Raw genomic sequence first — 22,410 nt, 5'->3', positions numbered from 1 at the left:
CAAACACGTTGACGAAGGTTACATTTGGAAATGATAAAGGTATTGTAAAACCAAATATTTTTTAAAGTAATAACATCCTAATGCAATTTTCTTGAATCTGGGATGGATAACAAAATATACCTGCATCCACACTTAATCAAATGTTCAACTTCAATTATGAGAAGATTTTTACGTAAATGTTAAATATGAATGCGTAAGATAATAGGTACGGTAACTACGTTAATAGTCATGAAAATGTGTTTACCGGACGAGTGTGGTCGTTCCCGTGCGAGACGAAGTCGAGTACGGGATTACCATACGAGTCCGGTAAACACATTTTGGACGAGCGACGTACGATAGTTTATTACGCTATACCACTAAATCTGTAAATTCCTTATATATTACCACCAACTAAAGGACTAACAATCACTAGCCATAACCTCTAAGAGAGGTTATGTTTTTGTTTATAACTACTCATCGCCAAGTACAGTATAATCAGCTGGTTGGTGCCATTACAATAGTACGTAATGAAACCCCATTTGGTTGACCTGGTGGTAAACAGCTGTTTTCTAGACTAAATCCTCTGTTGGAAGTTGGTCAAAATAGTGTGGTGTGGTATAATGTCTTTAAGTTAAAGATTATAAACTAGTTTTGAACTGTATATACTGTAACTTTATGCTATACAAATATGTAACCATAAATACATATATGTTCTTCGTTAAGGCCTACACTAATTAAAGCACTGGAGAGGCTTGTCTCAAAGCCATATCAACCAGAATAATCTCCATATGCACAAATGAGTCATTTAACCCACTGAGCTTACTAATTGGCGAGTTTCTGCTACACGTGGCTTAGTTCGTTAATCAAGGCTGATTGACTCTAATCGAATCCGATCCTCTGAGAAATTATCCCTTACTATGTTTCTTCTAGAAAAACGTATGCGTGTTTGGAATTATGTATACAAACCGATAAAACTATTTTTGCATTTGCACAACCGTGAAAGTGTTAAGTATTTTGTAGAAACATGCTTATTATCAATATGCATATAACAATATAGAATTATTTTATAATTATTGCACAGTTGGTAGCACTGGTTTCCCTTCAGTTGGCATTGGTAAATCTCCCGGCCACCCCACTCCCCCCACACATTCCGCGCGAAGATGGAAAGGTGGGGGCATCTCTCACTCAGTTCGCTGGTAGCGTTCACACGAAGCGTAAGTGGTTATAGTGGTCAGTGGTGGTTACAAATTGGATAACGTAAATATATTTATAGGGGTAAGTATTTTTTCTGTTAAGATGTGTTTATGTAGTTTTAATGGTCGTTTTTATTATTTAAATGTTTAAAAACTGAAAATTTAGGATGGTTTAAAATTATGTAATAGATATTTTTTTTATATACATCCATTAATATTATATGAGGAGTTCATTAAACATGACGCTAAAACTTTTGGAGAAACATTTAATATGTTGATTGATTGTACTTAACAGGTGCTTGTTTATATATTTTCACCTATTTCTTGGCGTTAAGTTATATATTGATAGGTCAATCAATATTGTACAATTTAGAGTGCCTATATTAAAAGTATTGATGCATGATATACGGTTCTTACACATGCATACATGCCACTTGTCTAAGGCTTATCTATTATTCCAAAATCGTGATAATAACGTAGGCCTATATATCGTCTTAAAAAAATAATAGATAATTAAATAATAAATTACTGTTTCTTATGTTTTCCAAATACTTTTGACACATATAATAGTATGTATTATCATAAAAAAAATGTTTATTAAGATGTTTCCCAGTGTATTCGAGAGTGTAATTTTACTTACCCTTGAATCCGAGGGTTTAATCTCAGAGTTTATTAATTTGTCGTTTTGGCTATAAATGCATGACGATATTTGATAAATTTTAGACGTTATGTAGTAACAAGTCCAGGGTGTAGACCGTTCTTGTACGACATTAAACAGCCACCAGTGTAAACAGCCCATACAAAAAAAGATCTATTACGTAATAATTTGTAATTTTATGATGAGATGGTTTTTTATTTATTACCAAACATTTCCTGTAACATCTTTGTTGATGGAGAACACATCATTCAACCATCTTAAACGATCGATCAATCATGTATTAACGATTACACAATATGAGCACATCTGTCATCGTAGGTGGGAGGTAGGACGAATATCCCGGAAGACCGCGTACTAATTCATTTAACTCCACAATTTATTGTGTCTTTTTAATGATCCATCTGGCTAATTAAAATCCTATTTGGAAGTAGATTTATCGGTATGGTCTGCGTAATAACGTTACCAACCACGTTACGTCATGTGGTTGCGTTATTATTTTTGTATAAATGGTGTTTACTGTTGAAATAAATGAAATGAAATGAAATACGTAGGTATCAAATACTTGAACATAACCAATATTACAATAAATATTTAACTTAAAGAACCGGCCTGAATGTTTCAATTGATAGTTATAAATCAAATCAAGCTTTGTATAGTGACGATTTGTAGGATAACATTATTTAATGATATTCCTTGTATTGTACTAAGAACATACGGAAAACATCTCACCTAATGTAGAACGTACCAGAAGATAACCTAAGAAATAATTGGAGTCATCAGTCAGTCTCCTGTTAGGGTTTAAGGAACCATCCTCAAGTCATCCATTATAAATATTATAATTATAAATATATTATGATTTTGATCACCACTTGAGGTTTTATATTCAATATTTCTCTTATCATCACTCAATGCGTATAGAGTTTTGTTTGGACCCAAGAGTCCGAATCCCCTGTAGAAATATAATACATAACCCTAGTTTCCTTGGGTTGAAAAAAACCGCCTTAGGTGGCCTTTACTTAGTCACTTCTTTCTCTTTCTTTTTGGTGGGAAAGGACTTTTTACCATTAGAAAAATGTTGGGTATTTAATTTCAACAGGCATGCAAGAACAGTGTAGTATGAAGTAAGATTCCTTTAACTTGTATTAATTACGAAGACGAAATACTAAGGAAGGCAAGGGTTAGGTTTTAAGTAAAAAATCTAGGTGCGTCACCTTTTGGGTGGTTATGAATCAATGCATAGTAAGCCATTGAACCTGGTTATGTTCTAAAATATGAGTTCAAGCCACTAGTCCATTACCATGTCCCTACCATCGGAAATCACTTACTAGATTCATCTGAGGTATAATAAATACGAATTATACTTTTTCACACATGTTGGTAACAAACAGATTTTCAGACATGTTTGTACTTTTCATAACTAACTGAAAATAAATTAAACATATATAGCTTTAGTGAGACGAGCAAAAAAGGAATCGCTATTAATCAATACACTTAGGGTAATATCATTTCCAATCCTAAAAGAAGAAAAAAACAGGATAGTGAGGAGAATAAACGAAAAGCTTTTTGGAATTCGTTTTAATGGTAAAAGTACCCCCTGAGGCTTTCAATTATCTTTTAAGACAACAAAAGTCCGCGCTTAACTAAACAAAACTCCATTTTAAAGATTGAAATTGAATTTGTTGTGTTTTAAAAGTAACTCTTGGTATTTTCCAGTTGCTAATATATTATGTTTAGTTGTTAAATTTACTACAATTTGCTTGTGTCGTAATACCTATGATATTTATTAATATTTGCATAGTTGTTTAAAATACACTTCCGAAAAATACTACAATTTGTTTTCATATAATGCATTTCAGTGCATGAATGGTCATACAGCTAGAATTCATACAGAGTGTTTTTTTTTTCTTGCTTCTTTATTTATGTAAACACTGCAATAGAAAGAAATATGCAATTTTCAGGAATCGTCTATTGACGTATTGTTGACACGATTGTTGAGGATTAAATTTGAAGTTCCCATTCACCATCTTTCCCCCCCTACCCTTAACTTAAAACATTTTAATTGCAAGGTACCACTTTTGACATATCAAATATGAGGACATGAAAAGAGAAAATTAATGACGCAAACTAGAGATCTCTACGCCAATATTATAAAAAAAATTATAGCAGTCCAAAATTAGAATGTTTCCCTCTTTTTTTAAAAAAAACCCGTTATTTTACAGCTCTAGCTCGAAAAAGGGAAGAACTAGCAAAGATTTGAAAGAATTTTCATGGTGAGGGAATTAAATTTTCCACAAAACACTCGTAAATGTTTTCCGGAAATCGTACCCCCTCACCTTCAAAAATCGCCCTACTTCTAAAATTTGTAAAATTTCTCGGGGTTTTTACAGTTTTTTTATTGAACAACCATTTTTAAAGGTGTGACTAGCTGGCATGCTTGTAATTGACTAGGGGTACCTTGTAATTTTAAAATTTTAAGTTAAGGGTAGGGGGAGAAAGGGGGTGAATGGAAACTTCACATTAAATTCACAACAATGGCCCTTACGTCAATAGGCGATTCCCGCAAACTCCATATTTCTATATATTGCAGTTTTTACATAAATAAAGAACTAACTTAAAAAAAAAAACACCCCGTATATATCATACATTGAAGGTATTTCAATTTGATGCAATATTTATTCAAAGTAATTACTATCGTATTGTAGTTGTATTTGCATTTATTAAGCCTTGTAGTAACGTTGTATTTTTCAAGCCTTTCTAAGTTATTTTCTTTATATTATTAATTGATCTTACAAATTAAAAACATACACAGTTAATAGCATTATAGTTTAAAATGTAAATAACAACAAGATCAATTTAACATAAAGGATAAAAACATGTAGTTATAATTTTTAATGCTACTTACAAGCTATCAGAGACTATAAAAACTGTGTTTAAAACCATAACAAGGGTAACTATGGCATAACGTTAGTGCAGGCTAAACCGTCATACCAACGGACTATTGGCTATGCACTATGCAGTTATTATGCTTGGCCCAAACATAATGCATACATTTGAGGTGCTCTTTTAGCTTAAAGTGTTTTGCAAATGTTGAACTACGGTTTCCTCTTAACCGTTTAATTGAATGATTTATTGTGTTGAATCCGTATAATTTACACTACTACTAAGTAATAATTATCATTAAGATTTGAGTGAGTAGTTAAATAAAATGTAGAGTTGCTAAAACCGATCACAATATAACATTATAAACATACACTTTGATATAGTTCGTGGATATTTTGATAAAAAAATATGTTTAAGCTTCTTAATCCTTCTATGTAGCAATGCATACAAATTATGTTAATTACGTTACATAACATTTAATCAGCCTATTACTTAGCTATGGCTGTAACAACATAACACCATTAACTCAGATGATATTTACACACAATTATACAGATTTTCATTGATGCTAATGAGCAATGAACATGTTACTCAACTGTGTCAAATACTCAGTGCAAATAAACGTCACGCTTCTAATTAATTACATCGATTATTTCCTAGCGTCTCTTGTTTAGCTCTTAACCCTTGTCACTAATAACGCCTAACGTTCAGTGTTAAACATGTTTAATTTTCATCTAGGTTCATAATTATTTACAAGGTCCATAGAAATAATGTAAAAATATTTTTTCCTACAGTCACCCGACAAAGTTGGCTTCCCTGTACTGTTTATAGTACAGAAAGCTGCTAATTGCTGCATATTTATACTTTGCCGTACGGTTTATACTTTGCCGTACGGTTTATACTTTGCCCCACATCAGGATTCCAACCAAACAACACAAAACAGCGTGGTTTTATTATGCACGTAATCCGTGTACGCTTGGAAATAGGTTGGCAACACTTAAAGATAATAATACTATGAGCAGCTGATTGACTAATTATAACTACGATTTAACCTGTCATTTCGTGTTTATAGTTTCGGTATTCCTGAACTTTCTGGACTTTTCTTTTAAACGTTTTTAAAATATTCCTACGATCTTAATAAACAAAAAAATACCTTTTAAGCATTTTTTTAAGGTGCGGAAACCACTTCAAATTACTAAACCATACGGAACTATATTCTCAAAACGCGTAGCAAATTTCTTGCCGAGGAAAAATTGCGGAGTGATACGGACCGCGGGTACTACTTTCTCTAGGGCACCATTTTTGTTGCCAGCTGAACCTAAAAAAGCTTTGTATAGTGTTTGAAAGACTAATTATTTATATGCTTTATAGTGACTGTAGGAAAAATATAATGTGTAACACGAGTGAAAAAGGCCTTTTCTGTACTCGAGATCATTCCGCACTCGCCTGCGGCTCGTGCGTAAACATTGCTCTCGTGTGCAGCAAAGTGCCACTTTCACCACTAGTTACACAAATAACTATTCCATCTACTCCATATGTGAGCTCATTTTTAAGTTATATTGTAAGGGTGATAATAAATAGCTCTTGGGTTTCCAAAAATATGATAATAAAAATGGTGATAGTAAAAATTTCCGAAAATCTAAAGAAAATCAAAAACGAAACTTACTCTTGATCAAAAACTAATAATTGACAGGGTATTGGAAACTCCCGGTCAAAATGCAGACTACTGTGTTCATCTGCTACCTGCGATTTTCAAGGAATTTATTTTTGTTACAGTGTTATAATCTGCACATTATTATAAATAACTTAAAAGGTGGACTTTAAAGTTGGAACATTACATTACATTCCCAAGTTTTGGCATACGAAAAGTGAATATATTAGCTACCATCTTACCTTAACCTTTACCTTATCGAGCCTATGTTAATACTTTGGAGTTTTAATGATTATAGCAAAAAGTTATGCAAGTTTACAATATCTGTAATACGAGTGTGCTTTATTGGTATAGACTGAAGTTTATCTTTCCCCGTGTATGTTCATTGTGTTGTTACAAAAGTTATCCTCTGCAAACATTCTGGCTTATGTGAAGTTACCATGTTTGTTATACTGGATCGTTTTATGCAATAAAAATGGATTTTCGCCATCAATATTCCTGTTAATTAAAAATTAATAACACTATGTTTGTCTACCGTACAACATAAAAAACAGAAATAAGTGATTTTCCCTCACAAATATTTGCAATTACTTAAATAAAATACATAAATGTTTTTAAGTTGTTTTTAGAAATGATTTAATCATTCAAGATAATACTTTGGGTTAAACTTCAGGAATACTAGTATTGTAGAATACATTTATTCACAGTTTATCTTTTGTGGTAATGGAGTGGACTCGTTACTCAAATTTATTTTCATGGCTATTTCACGCAAGATATCCATTACTTGTACTATAATAAAAATTGTCAACTACACTGGGTGTCTTACCTTATTTGAACCAAAAACTTGTTTATTATAAGAAGGGCAGTCTGCTCATTATAGGGATCTGACCTTTATTGTTAGAAATTTTTTTTGGAATATTTAGAATTTAAGAAAAATTGAACACCATTTTACGAAATGACAGGTAACTTGAAATTATTTTAAATGTCTTTTTAGAACGTAAATGCAGTTTTAATACTTATTTACTCCTCCCATTTTCTCTCTAACCTTACTCATTTTGGAGATAAAGATGCATAATGTAAACTAAAAGGCAAATTATCTTGTGTGACGTGCTTTATTTAACTCCTAAACAAGTAGCTTTGGAAAAGAATTCGAAGTATAAATCGTTTTAAAATTGCATTTACATTTTTAAAACAATAATAAAATGTGCGATGTCCAAAAAGAATTATTTAATTTGCCAGCCATTTTTACAAAAATAGAAACCATCCCAAACAAAATTCCTAAAAATAAAGGGGAATGCCCCAAATAAAGTTGACTGTCCCTTTCATAATAAAAGGTTAGATATTGGTTCACTTTACGTGAGACTAAATTAATGCAAGTAAAGTCATATTTTGCTACTGCAATTTTTTAAGTCATGAATTAAAAAGTACTAAAAACATTTATATAATTTTTAAAAATCTGCAATTTATGAGCAAATAAAAGTATTTCAAAAATTAATATTACAAGGCTGATCCTATTTTATTGAACCGAAATTACTATGGTAAGGCCTTATAATATAAATTAACATACAAGAAATCCAGAGACTAAAATGATTGATACTTTAAATAGCTATAGTATCTTAAAAACTAATTTAGTTTGTGAAAGTCAACACATTAGCAAACTTTATCCTTTACAATTAGCACTTAAAAATTAAAAGAAACATACCTAATAGGTTGCATAGAAACTAATGGAAATTATATTCGATCAAATAAAGTGTTTACTCTGGAAAACCTTATCCTTAATATAACATATAACAGTTCAATAAAATGTTATTTTAAGTAGAGTAGTGCACGGTAGTTGAGAATCATTTTGAGCGTAACCACTCGACATTTTATTGCCCTGGCTCACCTCTAAGCTCCGAATGAGATACACTTGCCTCAACTTTAACAATTGAATGTCTTTATTGAAATATAAAAACAGTTTTTTTTTTAATAACAGGATAAGTATGACTTATCCCTATAGTTATGACTTAGTTTTATTAGAAAACTTTGTTCGTGTTAAAAAATAACACACATTAGGTTTTATCTACATTGCAATTTATACATGTTTAAAATATATTTTCTGAAAGAAAATACCGGGTGTCCATAAAAGATTCACTGGGGTTTAAAATACTTTATTGAACTTACAAACACATAATACTACTTTAAATATAATTCATTAAAAGATAATACTCTCGTTTTGTTTGATATCACTTAAGTTGCTCAATGTGTTGTACGTTTTCAACAAAACATGTTTCCAGGTTATGTTGCAATTATGCCCAATCGTTGATATGAATATCTTGGCTTACTGTTAGCACTGCATCGTGAATCCCTCCTCTGATCTCTATCAGGGTGTGAGCTAATGGTAGAGTCCCTGTCCTTCACATTGCCCCAAATAAATTGGCTACAACGTGTTTTTCATGTGTTTGAAAGACTAATTATTCCTATGCTTTATAATAACCGTAGGATAAATATTCTTTAATACTTTAATACTTTTCTTTGAAATGGCGACCATACAAAGTAGGTATTTTAAGCCAAGTATGAATGGAGATGAGTGTATGATAAGTGGCGCGATCTTGTAGTCTTGTTAGTGACTAAGGCCGACATATTCCTTAGACACAGCTGTTAATTAATAGCCCATACAGCTAATGGCAACTAAGGGACCTACAGTTTATAGTGGAATCCGAACCACTTTTTTCCCTTGGTATATACGAATTGGTCTAATTATCAGGATAGTACTGCGGATAGTCGTAGTACTCACCAGTGCGGACGTTAATCCACACCAGGGAGTATCGCATCCACAGTGCATGCCTATAAATATCCAGAATTTGTGACCTCCTAGTAGCTGGATTACAGGACGACGCCACCCGTCCCCAGTCTATAATATAGTAATATAATATGTAACACGAGTTCAAATTTACTTTGCTCCACTCGAGAAACTAGTAAATATTTCTCTCGTGTGCAGCAAAGTGCCACTTTGCACACTAGTTACACAAATAACTATTCAAATATCGTTTCGAATGTAGATGTCTTTGCTGATGAATAAATGTAACGATGAATTTTATGCTTAGTCGAAATATTCGAATTCGTTCATTTTAATGGCAAATACATAAAGGTGCAAAGTATTGAAATGCACAGTTTTTGTCAATTGTGTAAACTGTATTACAGGGTACCTAATTTGAGATATTTATTAATTAAAGCTAGTCGATTTTATGTACAGCATTAAGCTTATGTATTTTATAAATCTTCATCTTCTTCATATTAATTTTGTAAAAAATATAAACAATTCCAAACAGCTATTTAGGTCATAGATAGTTTTTTTGTGTATATAAAACTCGAAATTTATTAAATCTTAATCTACAAATAGTTAAACGATTGATCATTTTTGGTTATTATAACCGATGGTGTAAATCGCTTAAAAAACATTTTTCTATGAACCCCACAATCACTGATGTTAGTTATTTTAAAGAATGGTTCTAGTACGTTTCTACGGAAAGAAAGAATCTACAGAAAGATGTTAGTTTTTTGGATATTTTAATTTGCACTTTAGGGTTTTAGTTAGTAAACTGAAACACCAGACGTAGATGCATATCATTATTCTCTTTACATTTTATTTTGTGTTACAAAGTAACACAGTCAATCTGCCTAAGCTGAAGTTAGTAATTTGTCAATGAATAACGTTCTAGCCCAAGAAACTGCGGGATAAACCAACATGAACTAAAACTGATGTGATTTATCCACCAAAACTACCCTTTAAACTTCCTTGCACCATGAACACTTTATTATTTTAACTTTAACCTAAAATGGCGGACATACAATCTGTTGAATAACTGCCTAATTATAAATAATCAAGTTTTAGTTACACGTTATATATCATACTTTTATTGAAAATATCATTATCAGTTTTGCTTTCATGAAATAAAAAAAAACATCCTTTAAATAATTGGTCACTATAATATGATGTAAATGTTTTATAACATAAATAAAATATTTTTGAATTTTAAGGGAAGTTAATTTTTATGATATCTGTAAACCATTTATGCGATATTTCATAGGTGTTGTATAGAGTTATTTGTAAAAGAATTACAGTTATTACTATGTAACTTGAATTTACAATGCTTAATTAATTAGTTATATTATATTTATATTTATATTTATTAATTGATTTATATACATTAAAGATCTGTGTGTGTGTTAAAGACACTGGTGTGTAGAAATTACTTCAATCATGCTTAAAAATGTGTTGTAAATATTTTTCCTAATGATTTTATGTATTCATATGTACAGCTACACATCAGAGATATACATTCAAAGACACAGTTTTAGTTCACATGTTTGTTTCCCATAGTATGATATTGATATATACTATTCAGGCTTCTTTATTAGGTTCAACAACAAGGTTGCTTGGTAAATATAATAAATATCAGATATTTTCTATTATGGATATTTGGTTTTTGGTTAGGTTTTAAGTTAAAACCTTCAATTATCCATTACATACCATATTCTATTTTATGTTTTCCATTAGCAAAGCTCTTAAGATTATTAAGTTGAGGAACGAAACCATGAAATTATATAAGTTTCACTTCGTCTGTCGGTGGAATTTTTTATAAGTTTAATGTAAAATTATTATTATGAAATACAATACTTATCAAAACAATAAAATAAGGGTATCATAGGGAAATATATTTTAAATTTTTAGTAGGTGTAGAATTTGAAACATAACAAGCAAAGTGTTGCTATTAATAAATATATACATATTTTTGCTTAAATCGTCGATACTATAATTGATCTGAACTTATAAAGATATTATAACCCCAAGCCATGAATATAGGGTCCCCAGAACTGGGTTGAAGGGTATCAGTGAAAATAAGTTATCAGATTCACATAAATTCCATGTCAGCAGATATTGTAAAAAAGCTGTTAGTAAAAAGCTATAATATTTAATTTTGATAAAAAAGCATAATTTTTTTTAATTACATTGAATACAAATTTACTTTTGTGGTCTTGGTCTTGTAAAGAGTGGCTTTAATCTTACGTTTCTGTGGTCGTCTTTGGAACGCAAATAATATTCGTAAAAGACACGTTAACATTCGTCAGTTAACATCAAGTCAAGATTAAATACGGACTAATCAATAACATAATAAATAACCGTATTGTATAATTTTGTCAAGCTATGCATTATTGTCTTACTACTGCTCGATTTCCTTTTTATTGGCAGTGTAAGTTAATTGTTTATTCCCTAATAAAAATATTTATTTCATACAAAATGAAACGAAGTTAGTGTTTGAAAATGTTATGTTTTAAATTGCTATATATTAGCAATGCAAGCCAAATCATTGAGAAAAACAATTATTATAAACGTTATTTAAAATTGTTAAAGAATGGATATTTCTTTTGTAGAAAAAAATTAGAAGAAACCAAATAAATTTTATTGTGAATACAAAACTGAAAAACTGGATGCAAAATGCTTTGAGTTTTAATCCTACATAAAGCTAGGGGTTGTGTGTTTTGTGATGGAATGAGGCGCAGAGAGGACAAAGACTTTGTGATATCAAAGGGGCCTTGAACTGCTGCTGTCACTCCAAATACTACTTTCTCCCGCTTATAAATGTAAATTCAAAGGACATCGCACTTTCATGATAAACTGCGTTAAACTAATAAGCGAAGGTTATATGGAAAGAAATTAGATTTTCTTTGTATCATGTGAACGGTTTAATGAGTATGAGGGCCGGACTTACTAAGGAGTTCCTTAGATAAACAATAGTTTTTAATACGATTTTAAATAATAATTACTGAACCTCAATATTTTCCTTATTGTGATTCACGGATTTGTTTTATATCTCTCAACTTAACTAATCCTTTTACAAACTTTGATTAAGAACGCCCTGTGATACTTAGAAAAAAATTTCCTTCACATAGTAATGTGCAATTTAATAGCATTTGTATTGTTATATTTTTTTTTGATTGCAATTAAAAAATTTCATAGTTCAAATTTTAATGTTATTGTGCTTGTGTATTCATATCTTCCTTATGCTTTTCATTAACGTATAAACTTTAAGGTTGTATATTTAACGAAATCTATCGTGTCATGTATTGTGTTATTTAACCCATTAATCCATTGAAAAGTACAGTTTTAGAACGAAATCTAGTTATTTTACCAAATATTTCGTAGCCTTAAGGTTTCAACTCAATCTATATAATTAATACGCTACATGAAACTTTGTCGGTTGAACTTCTCCGCCATTTCTAAACCGATTTTATCGATTGACGTCTCATTGGAAAGAGCGTGCCACGTAGATTTGCAAACTTGCATTTTTGAACAAGTCCCTTGGGCTCTGCCCCAGTGGCTTTGAAAGTTCCCATGTTATCCTTATGGAGAACATAATTGTTTACATTTTGATCAGCTGTATAATTTAACTGCTGTTATTTATTTTTCAATCCTATGACGCATTGAGTACATTTATTTACTACTAGCTGTACCCGCGGGCTTTGCCCCGTTTAAATTCATAAGTATTCGCATGGCTCAATTACGTCCTGGTTGAAGTTCGTTCGCTACGCTCACTCACCTTTGGGTTGGAGCTCGTTAGATTTAATTGACGTCGCATATTCTTTGTTAACAATAAGAAGTAATATTTAATTTAATTTCGTTATTAAATATATAAGATGTACGTTTAAATTTAGTATTTAATTTTGTTTCAGGTTCGAGTTCAGTATGAACAAGTCATCAACTCAGCAATTTTAATATTCAGTTTACAATACTATTTGGCGTAAAGAAACCGAATGTTAGATGTGTTAAAGATAACAAGTTTTAAAGGCGCGCCTTAATTGAATATGACTTTCATCTCACATACATTCAAAAGTGCTCCCCTAACGTTTTGTAATGATCATACCGTAATATATAGGTTAACATTTCATGGACTTTAATCGATGATTTGGCATGTGACACAATGATTGCAAATAGTGTCACGCCATGGAATGAGATAATACATTTATTCAATGGAACTTAACATTTTCGTCCTTCTTTTCCTCTCCCAACAAGGTAAGGACTTATTTACTTACGTCTAACGTGCTTTAAAATTAGTTCTCATTGAAGGGTTTTCAATGAATATTTCTTTTCCGAATACTTTCTAAAATATGAAGTTTTACACAAATGAAGAAGTTTTAACTTTACTGCCCAAATTATGTCATCGTGAAAGTTATTTTAAGAGTAAGCCATAAGGTAACTGATCCACTATAATTTGTTGAGATACTAATTATATGCTGTTTGACTTCTTCAACAAGAAATATCAATAACATTTGTATTGTGTATGAGAAAATATCACTAGACTGATCTTAGCATTTAGTGGCTAAGCAGTTGTTATAGACAGGACGACTCAGGATGGTCCCATGCAAATATTCGTGGGTAAAATATGAGCGTCGTTCTACATTCAAATAATTAACTTTTTTTTAAGTTTGTATTTATTTTTTCGTACTTTTAGCTTGCAAATCCAATTATTTAAGTATTAGTTTCAGTACGCATAGACAGTGCCTAGATAGTAAAACTAGTGTTTACAATATCTAAGCTATGTGTATAGCCTAAATGTAAAAAATAACACTAAATTACTTCGACAGTGTTTTCTATTTAATTGTTTAAAAGGATTTAAGGATTAAAGTTTTCTTCTTTTGGACAGTAATGGTTTGAAAATTTTCCTAAACAGCATTTTGACATCTAAACTTATAAATTTATTTTATGTTTACGAATCATACTGTTTTAATTTTCCAAAAAATTCCTTTTATTTTATAGCATTATTTTTTCAAATTTAAATAAACTTACGATTGAGATGAAAATATCTCGGATAATTATTATATATTGTACCAATATCCATTTATAACATATAAAATAAACTAACCAAATCGTTATTAGTTTTTAAATCTGTATCCATGAAGTATTGACAATCTAAATTGGGATTGAATTACGATTGATTATAGTTTTAGTAAGTTATCGGTGATGTTGTGCTATATTGATTCAATATCACCCCTAATGCTCTTAGTTATTCTTTTTTTAGTTTCTTCAAGCACAAGAAAGTACGCAATGAACGATCTCCAGCAAGAGTTGTCTACTCCAGGGACAGGACCGACTTTTGACACTTCTGTTCCTGGCAACCTGACGGGTCTGGTAGGCAAGACAGCTTACCTAAACTGTCGAGTCAAGAACCTAGGAAACCGAACGGTTAGTATCACTTACAAAGCATATAAATAAAAAAACAAGAAAAAAGAATATTTTCTAATTTTTTTATATGATTGATATAGAGTATTTTCGTAGAAAATTGGGATAGTATTAATTACACAGAATACATCTCAAATCTATATTTGATTTGCTTAAACCTGGTACGAGTCTTTAGCCAACTAAATATTAGTTTAATAGCATTATATGTATGCTAATAAGGAAAAATATATGGATAGACAGTTTTCCGAATGTGTATTTTGGAGGGAGTCAAATGATAAATAGTAAACCCTTATGAAAATAACTACGTACAAAAGAAAACTTACAAAAACATCTCGTAAGAGTGATACTGTTTACTTTTGGCCGAAAAAAAACTTAAAGTTAACACAATTCCAACAGCCAGTGTTAGAAAATTTTACAGGAAAATTATGTAACAAGTATCCGTACTCTTGGTGACCGTTTTACTCGGGGAAGTTTACCTGCCTATAAGTATTTCAAACTACTCGAGCCATTAAAACCGCGTTCCTACTGGATTCTTCTCAACGTGGATTAGTTGCAAAAGGATTACACTTGACGTTTGGAATGGGAAAATAATATATAATTATTACAGTTTTTGAGGCTAAATGAATATTTGAAAACAAAAAAATCACCAAATGATATCGTATATTTATGGTATACACTGTATTTTGTACCTTATCGCTCTATATTATTTTTGTTCTTTTTTATTTTTAGCTGCTCTTACATTAATTTTTAAGATATTCACTTCATAATGCTCAGTGCCATTTTTGTATTTTTTTAAATCTTCACTCTAAAATGATCAAAAGTCTATTCGCCAATGCATTACAAAGTGATCTATGTACCATTTTGGTGTCTGTAGTTTGCTCTGCGTCCTACAGAATGAGCAGTGTATAAGTCCAGGAGTCAGTGAAATACAAAATAATCTAAGTGCCAGCGACACACAATACTAAGTGCACTCTAAGTGCGACTCGGTCACACAATACTGCCTCAAGGTTGACAAACACGTGGTTATCTGGACTTTTTGAAATGAATATCATCACTTGTGAACACGTGTCTTTGTAAACCTCTACATTTAAGTATGATAATTTTAAAACTTTTAACTGGTTTTCTCCTACGGCTAGGTATCCTGGGTACGACACAAGGATATTCACCTATTGACGGTGGGTAGATACACATACACTAGTGATCAGAGGTTCGAGTCCGTGCATTCACCTCACACAGAAGACTGGACACTACGGATACGATATCCTCAGAAGGAAGACTCAGGGACATACGAGTGCCAGATCAGCACAACGCCTCCCATAGGTCATCCTGTGTATCTTAGTATAGTTGGTAAGTAATGTTTTACCACTACTGACCAAGGTATTTACCACTATTTACAACCTAAAAGCCGCAAAGTAGTCTAAAATGATTCAATTTATTTTTAATTATCTAAGGAGAGAGCTTGGAATGATTAGGTAAAGTTATCAACTAGTATTTGAAAATAATATACATAGTTGAAACATATACTTACCCATATATGCACATATACAAATAAAAGATTTACGATAAATAAATAAATAATGATATAGAATTTTCCAGAGATATTAGAACAGAAAAGGTATATATCATTAGCCTAAACAAATGACGACATTGGCCTGAATCTTACTCTAAAAATGTTAACATATGGTTTGGGCGTCATTTGATAGTGCCTTTTAAATAACACTACAAACCTGTTTGCTTTTGGGCCAGTGACGTTATTTGTTATGTTTATGATCAATACAATTGTTTTCTAATATTCGTGAAATTTTCATTGTACAGAATAACTACAAGTCAGAGATAACGGTGACTTTATATGTCTTGTTATTGTTTAATTATGTAATGTCATTTTGTAATCTCCTATCTATTTTGTCTGAAATTAAATGTTTAGCACCATATACAACGTGATTGAACTTTCGAAATCTCTGGTAGGATGAACCTAAAACTATACTGGAGGGGAGATGGGGTTAATTTTTGCTCGGTTGTTTATTCTCAGAAAACTATGTTATTTTTATTATTATGAATGTGAGTACAAATTAGGCCAAAATTCCAAATTTCTTATGAACACCTTGTATATTATCAAAGGTTTACATAATTCAGTTCCCTGTTGATTATATATTATATATTAATACCACCCTCTGACGTCAGAGCCGACGACGGAGATCCTGGGTGGTCCTGAGATGTTTATCAACATCGGCAGTACAATCAACCTCACATGTATCGTATCCTTCACCCCTGAGCCCCCGCCTACAATATTATGGAGACATGACAGAAAGGTAAATTAATCACCTAATTTAAAAACAATGGATTATATACCTCCGTAGTTATCGTGGAAGTATTTTAATATTGTTTGAAGTTAAATGTTTTGTTAATTATCCTTTTTTTTACTTTTGTTCAGGAAGATAAATTAAATAATGATTGGGAAAATATGTGCTGCTTTGGAACCATGTTTTTAAATATTTCCGGAAAGGGTACTCTGCAAATAAATTGAATTGCATAAATTACAGTCAACACGGATATATCCACGTGGCAAAGCTCCAATTTCAATGTATCCAATATATAGGAAAGTGCTTTCAGTTGGATGAGATTTAATTACTAAACTGAATTACAAACTGTACATTACTCTAAAATAAATTTATATTTATAAAATGTTATTTGCATGTAGCATACAGAAAATTTTAGTTATAGTTTATTTGCTCTTTTATGAACCATACCAAAGCTAATAAGTAATTACCAATATAATGGGATATTTTATTTACAGTAAATTTGTGAAGTAGTACCTTATATTTTAGTTGAAACCACAATAAAATCTATGTTTTGTTTCATATATTAGTAATGACGAAATAAAATAAATGTTTATAAAGTCCTTTTGTAGTATAGTTTATCGAGAATTATGTTTTAAATCTCCCAAATTTTATCAAAGCAGTAATTTGTAGCAAATAATGTATATTACATTATGAAAATATTAAATCTTTCTGACTCAGGGTCATATTTATTTCGATTATTCAAGTCATGTCCATAGGTTGAGAAAAATAACCAAATATTTGTGTACAGAATGAAATTGATATTGTATTGAGTATGTTAAATCTATTCAAGAAACAGAATACAATGCTCCAAATACACAATATGTGAGCGTACAATAGACGTTGGTCTTGATTTGTTCGATCCATTGAGCAATGTGGCCAATATCATCTTGGTTGTTCCGTTGTGAGTCAAAGGCTATTGTTGACAAATTCTTCTGGACTATGTATCTATAGTGGAAAAGAATTCTTTGTGGTAGTGCGTTTGCATATCCCTAAAAATAACTTCTAGAATTTAAAAATAATTTAAATTGTTTATCAATTATTCGTCATTTGAAGTTGAGCAACCCATGATTAATTATGGCTTTACGTAATATATTTTAACTTTTGTGTAATCCATTAATATAACTTAAACAATTTCTCACTTATTTTCAAATTGCAATAGTTGAATAAAATACGAAACTGATAATAAGTATAGTTTTAAAACGGTTATAGTGCATTTAGTATATTTTAGGTAAGGCTTATTTATTACTATCATCACATTATTTTGGAGACTAATGCATTTGCAGATGGTATGGAAACATAGGAGCTTTTTCACTATTCAGCTTAAAGACAAACGAAAATAAAAATGTTCAAGTAGTGACAACAGTAGAAAAAAAACTTCAAACCACAATTCCAACAGCTAATTAACAAAAAATATTCATTTGAAGAAACTCACTGGAAGTTAAAAATGTTGAGATTAAAGTATGTGGGGATGTCCCAGATTATTTCCGAACCGATTAAAAGTCTTAAAAACCCAGTATATTTACTTTTTCCTACAGTTGCCTAACAATGTACATGTTCTCTCACTGATTTGAGAAAGCAAAGTGGCCAATTCGCTCATCAGTGAGACAATGTTAACATTGTCTCACTCCAGATTTGCAACGTGAATGCACGAAAGTGGCCAACAGTGAGAAAATGTTAACATTGTCTTACTCTAATTACTTTGTCTCTCTCCAGTTTTGCAACGTGAAGGCACGTTTCTTTACCAATTTATTTGTTTTATGGTAACTGTAGGAAAAATATAATGTGCAACTCAGTCGCACAAATAAATATAGTTGGTAGAACTGATTAAATATATTTTTTTTGTTCGTAACAGCTGATCAATTTCGAGAACAGCCGAGGAGGAATCAGTTTAGTCACAGAGAAGGGAGCAGTCACAAGGAGTAGACTGTTGATCCAGAAGGCCGACAAGGCGGACAATGGTCTTTACTCCTGCGATCCTACCACAGCAGCAGCCAACACTATACACGTCCATATATTAAATGGTAATTTACTTATAGTTTTAATATCTCATTATGTTCAACAGATTGGCATCCCACTTACATTTTCACACTTATGTTGATATGTTTTTGGCAGGCATCTCATAAAATATATTTTTTATACGAGTCGACATTATACTTGGGTTTGTACAGATGTAAATGGGTGTAGCTTTGTCCTTATGGTTCGTAAAACATTATATTCGCAATTATTATATTTATAAATATAATCTATAAATTTCAAACTACTTATTAGATGATATTATAACCTATCATTTGGTCAGCGTACGCCAATTTAAAGATACTTTAACAGCTGTAGAAGACAAAAGGCAAACATAGTCCATGTTTAGAAAAGTTAAACAATTTTGTATGTCCATGTGTATAACTATTTGAAAAAAAGTATACACTCATAACTAGTTATTTTACCCGTGCTTCGCAACGGCAGTCCAGTAAAAATATACAAAATCATGACCCAACCTCCAAAAAAAGTTTGGAAACTTTGCATACATATTTCTAGGTTCCTAACGAAAATTATACCAAAAGTCCCCATAAATATGAGGTGAGCTCTACTAGTGGCAATTAGTAAAAACATGGCACATTTTTTTTGTTTTTGGCTAAAATTCCGAGAACCATCGATCGGAGTTAAAAGTGACTATAATATACCAAATGAAAGATCATTACGTTTTCTACAAAAATGATATTTACACTTTTATTTTATTCCTAATGGTTACCAAGTTGGAATTACCAAGTTGGAATAATGGTTACCAAGTTTTAGTATAGGATACTAAAATATGGCGTCTTTCTCAACGAAATACCTACTTTAGTATGCACCATTGTTTGCAACCCGACAGTTTGAGAAAAAAAAAAACACCATATTTCAGCGCCATATAACTCGGTAACCATTAGGAATAAAATAAGATTGTAAATATAATTTTTATAGAAAATTTAATGATATTTCATTTGGTATATAGTCACTTTTAACTCTGACCCACGGATCTCAAGATGTTAGCCAAAAACCAAAAAAGGTGCTCTGTTTTCACTAATTGCCACTAGAGCTCGCTTACTATTTATGGGGACGTTTGGTATAATCTTCCCTAGGTACCTAAAAATAGGTTAAGGTTTCAAAACTTTTGGAATTTTTCGGAGGTTAAACCTGTTCTTGACTGGGCTACGGGGCAAGATAATTAGGAGAATAAAGTGGGACTCTTTTTCATAAAAACCAGATACACTCGTGCGTATTGCTTGTTTTAATGAAAATCTCTTGTGTATTTGTATCAACTGTGCGACAGAATATAAACCAATACCTTTATCGTAATGTAGACATATATTTTTGAATTTAAAATATTAAATCAGGGAAAAGTAAACCAACAAACAATAAATAAATAAAATCTGACAGCTCAAATGTCTTCAATTTCCTTCAATATTATCATCAGTATTTTTAAAGTGAATAAATATAGCTCTTCATTGAGTTTTGTTCCCTTAACAGATGGTTTATAGAATGATTTATACTTTTTTCTCAGAACGTTTCATTCAAGTATGTGGTAGGCGTGCAGCTGGGGGGTTTTCAAATGTCCGTTATCCTTAATAACTTTGTACACAGATACCTATTCCAAAAGACAAGAATTAATAAAGGTATAACGTTTTGAACAGTTTCAGTATAAATAGTACATTATCCCTAGTATTATGTTTCTTTTGTGCAATTAGAATGAGCTAGAAAAACAATGAATCATTTCTAAGTACTGTACAACATAATGAAGTCGATTTCTTTTTAGTAGATCAGGCATCGTAGTTTGTTCGTGTTTATGAAAACCCTTAGAAGTTATTTAAAGCCATTTAACTTTGGATGTAAAACCAGCATAAAACATCAAAACTACTAATGTTTATCTCCATAAATAACTTAAAAACAACATAATTTCTAAACTTTTTTATCTTTTTTTACTAATCTAAGACATTGTTACCAGTATTGTTACTGAGGTACTGCCTTTGTTCAAGGAGAGCACCCAGCAGCCATGCACCATGGCCACGGCAGTAGTCACTTCGGTCCTCCGGTGTTCGCAGCACTGCTACTGTCATTGTTGTCCAACGTCCTCGTCTACCCATTGATGCTGTGAGGTCGTTAAGAAGTGGCCACTGGCCTGCCACTACTGCAGTTCTGGACCTTCCTCAGTGTCAAGTCACCAGCCACTACAACACGTCTGGGCCTAAGAGATTGCCATGTCATGAGCCACTAATGCAGTTTTGGGGTCAAGAGATTGTCAAGTCATCAGCCACTACTTTAATTCTGGTCCTGCATAACTTTTTGTCAAGAAATTAGGCACTGCTGAAATTTTTTGGCATACATCAGTTATGGGTCGTTGTCAGGATTCAAACCCCGAATTGAGCCGCAGGCCTACGCCATTGTCAACCCACTTATCTATATCACAGTTTTGGACCTACATATTCGTAATGTCAAAATCCAAAAAATAAAGTTATTGAAGTGCTGAATCGTAAAAGCTAAGAAACCTGTAATTTCTGCAAAACTTCTAGGCCTTACAGTTTGTCAAAGTCCTACAAATCGTCCTTATGAAAATTCAATATGCTTCATTTTGTTAATATATTTATCGTAATGCATTAAAATCTGAGTCATGTAACGGCAAAACCAAGTTTAATTTTTTTCAATTACAAAACAATGTAAGCTTGTCAATTATAACTTTTTTCTATGTTTATCCAACGGCGTCCCCATTTTCTTGACAAATAATCTTGCTAATTGGCCTTTAAATCACAATTGACTAAATTATATGTTGTGACTTACATAGACTCGAACCTAAAACGGAAGAGACAATTTAGCAGAAACCCAGCAGAAGTTTATCCAATCAGTTCACCAAGGATAAATAGGATATTATAAACAACTATAAACTGAAAGGCCTAAAATAAAATTGAAAAACCCCTTAAAAGTTGTATGGTGAATTGTTGTGGTAAAATGGACAGTGAACAAACCTTTTGCTAACTACTCAATGTTTAGTTATGAACTTTGACATTTGACATTTTTGATTGTGATCAAGGTTTTATCAGTAAACTAGTTTATTTGTACTAATAAAATATTTTAAAATCTCTAGTCTTTTAATAAAATCCGCTGAATCCTATTAGATATTATATCGAACATAAAAAAGATCCTCTATGTCGTTTTTACTCCATGCTTTTAGATGACGTGCAACTATTGCATCATCTAGATTGAACCAGTTGCCTTTGCAATGGTAGTCTTAGCATAACTGCAAATAAGTCTTAAGGAATTGTCGTTATAAAAGCTATAGCTGGTGTTTGTTCCACGGAGATGATGATTGGTAATATATATAGGCAATCCCTGGTTGAAAATGGATTTCTACAATGCATTGATAAAATTGTTTGTGTTACTTGATAACTCAAGTAGGTGACAACACCCAGTTTATGGTTAAGCAACTATCTAGAAATTTAAAATAATAAAAAAAAATAGAAAAATAT

The 22,410-nt window shown here is 31.5% G+C and overlaps 1 protein-coding gene across 2 annotated transcripts; it reads left to right on the top strand.

The window, feature by feature from the left end:
- Positions 1 to 1,157: 1,157 nt before the first annotated feature.
- Positions 1,158 to 22,023, top strand: LOC128994526 (zwei Ig domain protein zig-8-like). Of its 2 annotated transcripts, none has more exons than XM_054419139.1 (7): positions 1,158 to 1,254; positions 13,076 to 13,415; positions 14,422 to 14,585; positions 15,719 to 15,929; positions 16,764 to 16,891; positions 18,774 to 18,942; positions 20,929 to 22,023. In XM_054419139.1, the coding sequence occupies exons 2-7, from the start codon at positions 13,373 to 13,375 to the stop codon at positions 21,042 to 21,044; spliced, it is 831 nt and encodes a 276-aa protein (XP_054275114.1). In that variant the 5' UTR covers positions 1,158 to 1,254; positions 13,076 to 13,372; the 3' UTR covers positions 21,045 to 22,023. The 2 variants fall into 2 exon arrangements, with proteins under 2 accessions (XP_054275114.1, XP_054275113.1); XM_054419138.1 differs by having other exon boundaries at positions 20,926 to 22,023.
- Positions 22,024 to 22,410: the final 387 nt, after the last annotated feature.

This window comes from Macrosteles quadrilineatus, unplaced genomic scaffold, assembly GCF_028750875.1.
Source record: "Macrosteles quadrilineatus isolate MER2022 unplaced genomic scaffold, UCM_ALF_1.0 Scaffold_5__1_contigs__length_97177068, whole genome shotgun sequence".
Lineage (NCBI taxonomy): Eukaryota > Metazoa > Arthropoda > Insecta > Hemiptera > Cicadellidae > Macrosteles > Macrosteles quadrilineatus.
This window is presented reverse-complemented; position numbering and strand designations above follow the sequence as displayed.

Excerpts from the sequence above, each read along its gene's own strand:
- LOC128994526 (XM_054419138.1), top strand. The coding sequence starts at position 13,373 with ATGGAACTTAACATTTTCGTCCTTCTTTTCCTCTCCCAACAAG. Across the intron at positions 15,930-16,763 it reads TGTGTATCTTAGTATAGTTG|AGCCGACGACGGAGATCCTG; the intron begins GTAAGTAATGTT and ends CTCTGACGTCAG. Across the intron at positions 18,943-20,925 it reads ACACGTCCATATATTAAATG|GAGAGCACCCAGCAGCCATG; the intron begins GTAATTTACTTA and ends CCTTTGTTCAAG.